Here is a 10,585-nt window from a genome sequence, read left to right as displayed (position 1 = left end):
CCAATTAATATTTATCATCGAAAATTCTATACAGTTATCTCATGACATAATTATATAAATATTTGTTATGCCATGCGATGCATAAAACTTAAATTCTTTTAATAATCGTCGATAATACAGGTACAAACTTGATCTTAAAGAGCATATTCTTGGATCAAACAATATAATTATCCCATATCACTGCCAACATAATATTAATAACTAAACTTTACTTACTATAACAATTGTAAAGTCACTAAGCATTTTTATCACTCCATCAACTTTTAAAGTATGCTGACTTTTCGCTTGGAAGTAATACAATTACCTAACCATTCTTATCATGATTTTCGAATTTCATAGGTAATTTCAAAGTTCATAAGGAATTTTTTTAATTAGATTAAATTTATTAAAATGGTTTGATCACTTATTCATATTGTGGATGATATGATGTGTATATCCCTTTTTTGGTTGACATATGATATGATAAGTATACCTATTTTGTTGGTTTAAATAATATGGAACCTTTTGTAAATCAAACTTACCATATTGTTTTATCACTTAAAAAAATTCAACAAATGCAATTTGATTACACTCAACCACTCATTTATAATATGAATATCTAAATATGCTCCTAAAAATTATAATTTGGTAGTAATAACAATCTCGAAATCTTTATATCAAAACTAAATTAGTTACCAAAAAAAAAAAAAAAAAAAATTCAAGGCTTACCAAATCTTGCTACTAAATTTGAAAGGCATAGGCCTACGATCGAGAACGCTGTGATTTCGCGTTTAAAGAGTGAATTCGGAAGTGTATATCTAACTTTACCTATATTTATTTTTCACTTATATACAAGAGTTCAATCTCAAAGTACTACATTCTGCCGGACCCGCAAACTCATGATTGGATCTGCCATTGCTCTTATTCAACATGGAATAATTATTTATCCAAATTAATTTTTAACTCATACAAAAATATAAAAAAAAAAAAAAAAAAAAAACATATCCCTCTAACTAACTTTATTCCAATAATCTAGTTTTAGATTTCCACATTTGGTGACTCTCCAACACTATAAAATCCTACACAAACATATCAATTGAAACAAGAGAAAAGAGGTGAAAAAACTCTAAGAATGGAAATTTATCAAGTCATGAAAATTGTTGCATCTTTGCTTTTGGTTTGGTTTTTGGGACTAGTGTTGTATGCATATAATGCATTAGTGACTAAACCAGAAAAACTTAGGTCTATTATGAGAAAACAAGGCATAAATGGCCCTTCACCCACCATTCTTTTTGGAAATACTTTGCAGATTATGAAATACAGAAAAAATGCCAAAAAGAAATCATATATGTGTGGTCAAGTTCCTGCAAACCATAATTGTATCAATTCTGTCTTGCCTTTCATTGAGGAATGGCAGAAAAAATATGGTATGCATCATCCACCTTCCTTTTCTTTGCTTTTCATTTTTCCAGGATCTACTCATAGCGTCGTCGTGTTTATACCAATCCAATAAATACATGACACATGTATTCACAAAACATGGTAATCAATAAATTCTAATTAACATCTTATCTTAATTTATCACTTAACCATGATAATTAGTATGAGTTGGTGTAAAAAATCGATACTGACAACGCACAACTTTATGGTTTGAATGGAGAACAATAGGATCTCTTTGTCGAAAAATTATACCATATAAATTGGCAAAAATAATTTATTTCATACATATGTAAATTGTCGAACCCCCATGACATAAGAGAAGTTTTTCCATCATGGGAAACAGCGGCATAGCCACATAGAGTGAAGGGTATTTAATTGAACACATTTTATCGAAAAATTATACTGAGTATACAGAAAATTATATTATGTATATAAGTCAAAAATTATTTTTTATAATTATATATTAAATTTTGAACACTCTTTGCAAAATTTTTGGCTCTGCCACTGACCAAGAAAGATGGAAAAAACATTGATTTGGGTTGCTAGTTTAATTTGTGGCATTCTTATACTCCCTCATGTCCACAATAAGTGATCAATTTGCTTTGGGCACACCCATTAAGGAAATACTAAATTCTAGACAAAAGTAGTTAGTATGACTAAACTACCCTTAATTAAATATTGAAGCATAGTTAATGTGAGGAGTAAAAGACTTTTTAGGGATACGTACATGAGGGTAATTTTGGAAAAACAAATTGAATTGTTTCTTGGTTATATAAATGAACACTTATTTTGGACCAAAATAAAAAAGTAAATTGATCACTTATTGTGGACCGGAGAGAGTATTTTTTTATTCTAATTTTTTATTCTAATTTGTGCAGGAAAAGTATTCATGTTTTCTCTAGGAAATACACAAATATTAAATGTGACACAAGTGGAGTTGATTAAAGAGACAACAATGTGCACATCACTAGATTGGGGAAAACCAACATATCAAGTGAAAGAGCGTGGTTCTTTACTTGGTACTGGCATTATTACAGCAAATGGAAATCATTGGGCATATCAAAGGAAAGTCATTGCACCTGAATTTTATATGGACAAGGTTAAGGTACAATATGTCCAATTTTTGTCCTCTTTTTTGTTGTTGTTTGGTTGGGGTGATGTTTACACGAATAATCGGTCGGATTCATTGTTTATTTGTTTTAGTCAATAACATATATTATATATTCGTCGGTTATTTTTAATTTAAGCGATTGAGTGGGCGGCTATTTAAGGTAATTCTTCTTCACTTTCTTTTTGGTGGGTTGTGTGGTTGGGGGCGAGGTACCATATTTTTGGATTTTAAAATTTACTGCTGAACTAATAGCTCGTCTTAGTTACTGATTCACAACTAAATATTAATACCTATTTAATGAATTTTCTAATACAAACCGCCCCTAGTTATATGGGGGAGTCATCTTTGTTATAAGTGAGAATTATAACTATCAATATAATTAACAAATTGTTACTTTATGTATAAATTACCATATAAGACTTGATATGTAGAGTTTACATGTTAATCCTATCTTATAACCACTAGTCGTGTAAATTAGTTTTACATAAACCAATACAATTTAACATGCTATAGAAGGTTATTTACTTATCTTGAAGTTTCAGGTTACCAATTCTATTAATTAGGGATAATTGCCTTTAGAATTTAACTTATGTACACTAATGATGCAATTTTTTTAACACTACTACAATATTTTAACCTGTTTGTAGCCTGTAACCTTGCTATAACAATTAATTTAACTTGATTATATAAAAAAGGTTCGCTCTTTCACGTAATCTTAAGAAGTTATCACGGACAAACCAGATTCAAGGAAACTTGCACGTGTGGTTCTGGCCGAACTTTCCTGAAATATCTAATAACCTTGCTTCTGCTCGCTGTTGGCGTACCTCTCCTAGCTAACTATTGCCCTGCATAGACATTGAATTAACTCGTTGTTTATTACAATTCTCACTAAATATTTGCTGCAGGGAATGACAAATTTAATTCAAGAATCTGCATTATCCCTCGTGAAATCATGGAAAAAGAAAATTGAAGCTGAAGGAGACATTATTGACATCAAAATTGATCCATATTTAAGAAATTTCTCTGGAGATGTGATATCAAAGGCATGTTTTGGTAGTAATTATTTAGAAGGAGAAGAGATTTTCACTAGGCTTCGTGCTCTTGAAGAAGTTTGTACCAAAAGATTTCTATTTTCTGGAATTCCTGGCATGAGGTATCTCTCGTTTTTACATAATTTTTTTATTACTTTTTGGTGTTTGGTTGTTGAAAATATTTTTCACCAAAAAGGCGGAAAATGACCTCACTTTTAGAAAGAAAAAAAAAATTCATTTTCCTTCACAATTATCTCAATTCTTTATCACGACTTTAACCGACAATTAGACATTATATCAATATTTAATTTTAAAACGTTTCATCAAAACACTATTCCCTCCATCTCAAATTATTTTTTCGTGTTTCTATTTTACGGCTCTTAAGAAACATTAATTAGAAGGGCGTTTTGTCTATTTTATCTTTATTTATGGTAAAAATAGCACGGGCTAGCTAGTTTTGGAACTGGTGATTGAAAAATAGCAATTATTTTGCTGCAACACGGATCATTCCAATATAATATACTGGAGATTGGTGCACCTGTGTATGAACTTCCAGCATATTATGTTGGAACTCCAGCACAAAGAAAGTTCCAGCATAATATACTGGTGACTGGAGCACCTGTGTATGAACTTCCAGCATATTATGCTGGAACTCCAGTATATTATGGTGGAATATTTTCCGGATTTTGAACAGTATTTTCGTTCAGATTTATCTTTACATGAAAAGTGGCTAAATTTCGATTACTTTTGAAACTGTAGCTATTTTTCAATTACCACTTGTAAATCTGGCTATATTTGAATTTCACCCTTATTTATGTCTTAAGATATTATTCTATTTGTATGTCATCTCCATCTTCAAGAACAATTACTATTAAGGTAAAATGAAAAAAAATACTTAATTGTTTCTTGAACTTCTAAAATGATAAATAATTTGAGATAACTATTTTTAGAAATGACAGATAATTTGAGACAAAAGGAGTATTAAAGTTGTTCCCAAAATATCTTCTTGGGAAAATATTTTGCACTCTCCAACCAAAGACCGAATTGCATTTTCCAAAAAGTAAGTCATATTTCAAAAATATTGAAAATAACGTCAATCATAACAAACACTCCCTTAATTATATACAATAAGTAAAATAAAAATACTTTCTAATACTATCAACATTATTTAAGGTGTGATAATAAGTTAGGTAACATTTTTGCTAGTTTATGACCAGGGGCGGATGTAGTGGTGTCGGATTCATCTGAACTCGTAACTTTCAACGCATAGCATAATTTATGTGTACAAATTCATTAAAATTGCAATAGCTGGTAGGTCAGAACCCATAATTTCAAAAGTATAATGGGTTCAATGTTAAGAGTCTTAAATGTTGAATCCATAAAGTTTAAATCTTGGATCCGTCTATAATGGGTTTAGCGTTAGCAGAGGCGGAGCCAGGATTTCAAGTTTATGGGTTCGGAATTCTAGTCGTGTTAAGCTACTAGGTTCTGAATTAATAATTTATATATATTCATGAATTTTTTAAGACAAAGACAAGGTTCGAACCAAAACTACTGGGTTAGGCCGAACCCGCTCGGGATACTCTAGCTCCGCCCTGAGCTTTTAAGAGTCTTAAATGTTAAACCCATAAAGTTTAAATTTTAAATCTGCTTCTGTTTATGACTTAATGCTTATTGTATATCTCTATTACCTTGTATGTAACTTTGATTGTATTTTTTATATCGTTTATAAAACTTGGATTGTATTTTCTATCGGAAACAGCCTCTCTACCTTCACAAAGCTAAAGTCTGCATACACACTATCCTCTCCAGACCCCACTTGTGGGATTACATTTGGTTTGTTGTTGTTGTTTATAAAACTTGAACTCTTCTAAATACGTTCTTGAAACTCATAGGTATTTACCAACAAAAAGCAATAGAGAAATGTGGGGATTAGAAAAGGAAACTCGCACATTAATCTTGAAATTAGTCAAAGAAAGGAAGAAAACTGGATATGAGAAGGATCTGTTACAAACAATTCTTGAAGGGGCAGAAAATAGCAATTTAAATTCAGATGAAATTGATCAATTCATTGTTGATAATTGCAAGAATATTTATTTGGCTGGATTTGAGACTACTGCTGTTTCTGCAACTTGGTGTCTTATGTTATTAGCTGCATATCCCAATTGGCAAGAAAAAGTACGTGCTGAAGTTCAAGAAATTTGCAATGGTCAAATCCCAGATTCTGATATGATTCGACAGATGAAACTGGTAAATTTTACTTTCTCCGGTTCATATTATCTGTCTTTTAATTAGTTACTATCCCCGTCCCAGGGTTAATTTCACAAATAGTCATCTAAATTTCAGTTTATTTCACTAAAGTCAAACAACTAATTCTTTATAATGAAAAAATAACTCAGTATATGTCATAGAAAATAAGAAAATAACAATAAATGCTACCTTTGATGCTGGATCGGTAGCATTCGCATTTCTGCAACACTTATTTTATGGACATGTAAATTTTAGCCACCAAATATCCACTACCACATAATGTAGCTGATATTATAGTTGTTCTCTAGAACTTATCTTTTACCTTGGTCGGCATCCTTCTATCACATAATACCCTGGTAACACTTCTCTATTTCAATCGTCCAGTTTTAATTCTTTGAGTAACATCTTCGTTTATCATTCCAATCTCTTGAAATAACGAGCCTAAATATCTAAATTATTTGTATTTTGGCACCACAATTCTATCCAGTCTCACCTCATCTTCACTCTTCTTATACTGACTAGACTTGCGTGCATGTATTCAGTCTTACTCTTCTTCATTGTTCAAGCTTTTGGTTGAAACCCTCGCTAGTTTTATCAATTAGTACAACATCATCAGCAAATAGCATACACCATAGACCTCATCTTGTACTTTGTTGGTTAGCTCAATTATAGCTACGGTAAATAAGTAGGGGCTCATTGAATAACCCTGGTGTAGATCCACTATTATGGGAAACTCCTTTATATCTCCTACTATTATTTTTACGCTAGTAACAGCTCTTTTGTACATGTTCTTTATGATATTTATATATTTAATATGAATTTCTTTCTTCTCTATTACCCACCAAAGAACCTTCCCAGGTACTCTATCATATGCTTCCTGTAGGTCAATAAACACCATGTGCAGATCTTTCTTCCTTTCGCAATAAATTTTTATTATTTTTTTAGCAAGAATATAGCCTCCATTGTGGATCTACCGGGTATAAACACAAACTGATTCTTTGTCACTCTTGTCGTGTTCCTAAGTTTACGCTCTATCGCTCTTTTCCAGAGTTTAATTGTATGATTCAAGAGTTTAATGTCATGATAGTTCTCATAACTTTGAATATCTCCTTTGTTCTTAAAGATTAGAATCAAAGGTACTCTTCCTCCGGTCTTCGGATATCCTACCACTTCTTAGTATGGCATTAAATAGCTTGGTGAGCTATTCTACTCCAACCTTTCCAAGACACTTCTAAACTTCTATAGGGACACTATCTGTACCACAAGCCTTTTTAACCTTTATATTTTTCATAGCATCTTTTACTTCTATCGTCATAATTCTACGGGTATAGCTAAAGTTTCTATCATGCATAGACGCCTGAAGGTCTAAAATGCTATCCTCTTGGTTTGAGTTGAACAATTGATCAAAATATTCTTTTCATCTCTCCTTGATCTTTTTATCTCCGGTAAACACTTGTTGCCTTTCTTCTCTATTAGTCGTGCTAGTTTAAAAAATTCTTTTTTCCCTGCTTTTGTTTCTAGATTTTGGTACAATCCATCTAGAGTTTTCCCTCTAGCTTTACTAATCACCTTGTTAGCTTCTTTCTTAGCTCTCTTATATTCTTCAAAAGCTTCTCCATCTTTTGCTTTTAACAACTTCCTATAGTATTCTTTTTTAGCTTTAATAAATCTTTATACTTCCTCATTCCACCATCAAGATTCTTGTGGCCGAGGTCCTAGACCTTTAGACATCTTCTTTAATGCAACCTGATATTTTCTTCTACAGGATGTCTATGTCTCCCTCTAAATCTCAAGTCTCCTTTCTTCTGTACCTTTTCTTGAAATGTTGATTGGTAAGCGCCCTTTAACACTCATCACCTAATATTAGGTGGTTTTCAAGTTATCTCCTTTCTCACTCTACTCTTAAGCTTTATATCTAAGAGTAGGAACCTATGCTGGGTGGTCATCGCTTCTCCTAGAATAACCTTACAATCCTTGCATGTACTCGTCTTCTAGTAAGGATAAAGTATATTTGACTATGGTTACCACCACCATCCCATAAAGAGTGATAGAGCTCGGAAATAGGATAAAGTTGTAAGGGATCTTTACAGAAATAGCTAGTCGGATTCACTGTTTACGTTTCGAAGTCAATATATATAAATTATACACCAATTATAGACGACTATATACATATTATACATATGATATACATCTGTCAGCTATTTTTAGTTTAAGCGGTTAGGTGAGCAGCTATTTAGGTTAGTTCTTCAAGTTTTAACAGTAATTTTTATTTTGATTTGCAGTTGACAATGGTGATTAATGAATCATTACGCCTTTACTCAACTGTGCCAATACTAGCTAGGGAGGCATTTAAGGACATGAAATTTGGAAATGTGAAAATTCCAAAGGGTATGAATGCTTGGACAATGGTAATGGCATTACACACTGATCCAGAAATTTGGGGACCAAATAGCTATGAATTTAATCCAGAAAGATTTGCAAATGGAATATCAAATTCTTGCAAAGTTCCACATGTTTTTATGCCTTTTGGAATTGGTCCTAGAGTTTGTGCTGGACAACCTTTGGCTTTGGCTGAGTTGAAAGTATTGATCTCCCTTATTGTGTCTAAATTCACGTTTAGGCTTTCACCAAGTTATGTTCACTCCCCTAAACTTGGTATTGTTATTGAGCCTCAATATGGAGTTGATATTTCACTCAAGAAGAAACGGTAGAACCTCATTTATTCTTCGTTTTCCTTTTTATTCTCTGTGTATATCTCTCTCTATCTTGATTGAGATCTTGAATCCTAAAACTGCTATTTATAGAATGCTTACATGAAGGATAATTGATATGGATCAATTTTTAGATTCTCACATAGCAAAATTTGAAAAATCTTGTTATTAATACTTTGCAAAATTAGTGTATGCTCTCCATCTACAAAGCAATTAAAAGGTACTTGTTATAAAATAATAAAAGAACAAGAACAATATTGCAGAGAAAAGTAGAGAGAGAATTCTTATTGATTTGAGATGATTTACAATGGAATAGAACCCTCTATTTATAGGGAGAGGTTGACTTAGCCACCAAGTAATAAACCCTAGAATCTCCCTAAATATGGACATTCACCATAAATAGAATTCTATTTATAACACTCCCCCTGAATGTCTATTCAACAGATAATGTGTCTCGTTAAAAACTTAACTAAAAGAAAACCCAATGGGAAAAAATTCTAGAAAAGGAAAAAGAGTACACATATTTAGAAATGCGCCTATTGGTTGCCTCGTTAAAAACCTTGCAAAGAAAACCCAGTGGGACAAAACTTTGTAAGGGAAAAAGAGTGCAATGCGCATTAACTCCCCCTGATGAGAGCATCAATTCACATCCTTGAGCCTTCGCATCCCGATCTTGTAAACTAGCTTCTTGAAGGTTCACGTCGGTAGAGATTTTGTGAACAAATCAGCCATATTATCACTTGAACGAATCTGTTGCACATTAATATTACCATTCTTTTGAAGATCATGTGTGAAAAATAGCTTTGGTGAAATATGCTTTGTTCTATCTCCTTTTATGAATCCTCCCTTCAATTGAGCTATGCATGCTGCATTGTCTTCATACAAAATCGTGGGTAGTTTGTCACATTTCACACCACATTTGTCTCGAATAAGATGTATTATAGACCTCAACCACACACATTCTCGACTTGCTTCATGAATAGCAATTATCTCAGCATGATTAGATGAAGTAGCCACAATTGATTGCTTAGTCGATCGCCAAGATATGGCAGTGCCTCCACAGGTAAATACATAACCTGTTTGAGACCGAGCCTTGTGTGGGTCAGATAAATATCCAGCATCAGCATAACCAACAAGATCGGGACTGCAATTGTTGCCATAAAATAAGCCCATATCGGTAGTCCCTTTTAGATACCGCAATATGTGTTTGATTCCATTCCAATGTCTCCTTGTGGGAGCAGAGCTATATCTTGCTAAGACATTAACTGAAAGTTATGTCAGGCCTTGTAGTATTGGCAAGATACATTAGTGCACCAATTGCACTAAGATATGGTACTTCAGGACCAAGTAGCTCTTCATTCTCTTCTTGAGGTCGGAATGGATCCTTATTCACATCAAGTGATCGAACAACCATCGGAGTACTTAATGGATGTGCTCCATCCATGTAAAACCGTTTCAGTACCTTTTCTATGTAGGTAGATTGATGAACAAAAATTCCGTTTGCCAAATGTTCAATTTGCAAACCAAGACATAATTTTGTCTTTCCGAGATCTTTCATCTCGAATTCCTTCTTTAAATAATCAATTGCCTTTTGGAGTTCTATAGGAGTTCCAATAAGGTTTATGTCATCAACATATACGGCAAGTACAACAAATTCCGATGTTGTTTTCTTTATAAAAACACATGGGCAAATGGCATCATTTATATAGCCTTCCTTTAATAAATACTCACTAAGACGATTATACCACATTCGTCCTGATTGCTTTAGACCATACAAAGATCTTTGCAATTTGATTGAAAACATTTCCCGGGACTTTGAATTATGTGCGTTAGGCATTTTGAATCCCTCGGGAATTTTCATGTATATCTCATTATCAAGTGAGCCATAAAGGTAGGCGGTAACCACATCTATTAAATGCATGTCAAGCTTTTCATGGACAGCAAAACTAATGAGATAACGGAACGTTATAGCATCCATAACGGGTGAATATGTCTCTTCATAATCGACACCAGGCCTTTGTGAAAATCCTTGTGCAACAAGGCGTGCCTTATATCTTTGTACC

The 10,585-nt window shown here is 32.9% G+C and overlaps 1 protein-coding gene across 1 annotated transcript; it reads left to right on the top strand.

The window, feature by feature from the left end:
• On the top strand, positions 1,112 to 8,657 carry LOC109222032 (cytochrome P450 714C2-like). Its single transcript, XM_019386445.1, has 5 exons — positions 1,112 to 1,406; positions 2,298 to 2,524; positions 3,436 to 3,683; positions 5,457 to 5,811; positions 8,094 to 8,657. Exons 1-5 carry the CDS (start codon positions 1,112 to 1,114, stop codon positions 8,520 to 8,522), a joined length of 1,554 nt encoding a protein of 517 aa, XP_019241990.1. The 3' UTR covers positions 8,523 to 8,657.

The sequence above is a fragment of the Nicotiana attenuata genome, chromosome 2, assembly GCF_001879085.1.
Source record: "Nicotiana attenuata strain UT chromosome 2, NIATTr2, whole genome shotgun sequence".
In the NCBI taxonomy this organism is placed as follows: Eukaryota; Viridiplantae; Streptophyta; class Magnoliopsida; order Solanales; family Solanaceae; genus Nicotiana; species Nicotiana attenuata.
This window is presented reverse-complemented; position numbering and strand designations above follow the sequence as displayed.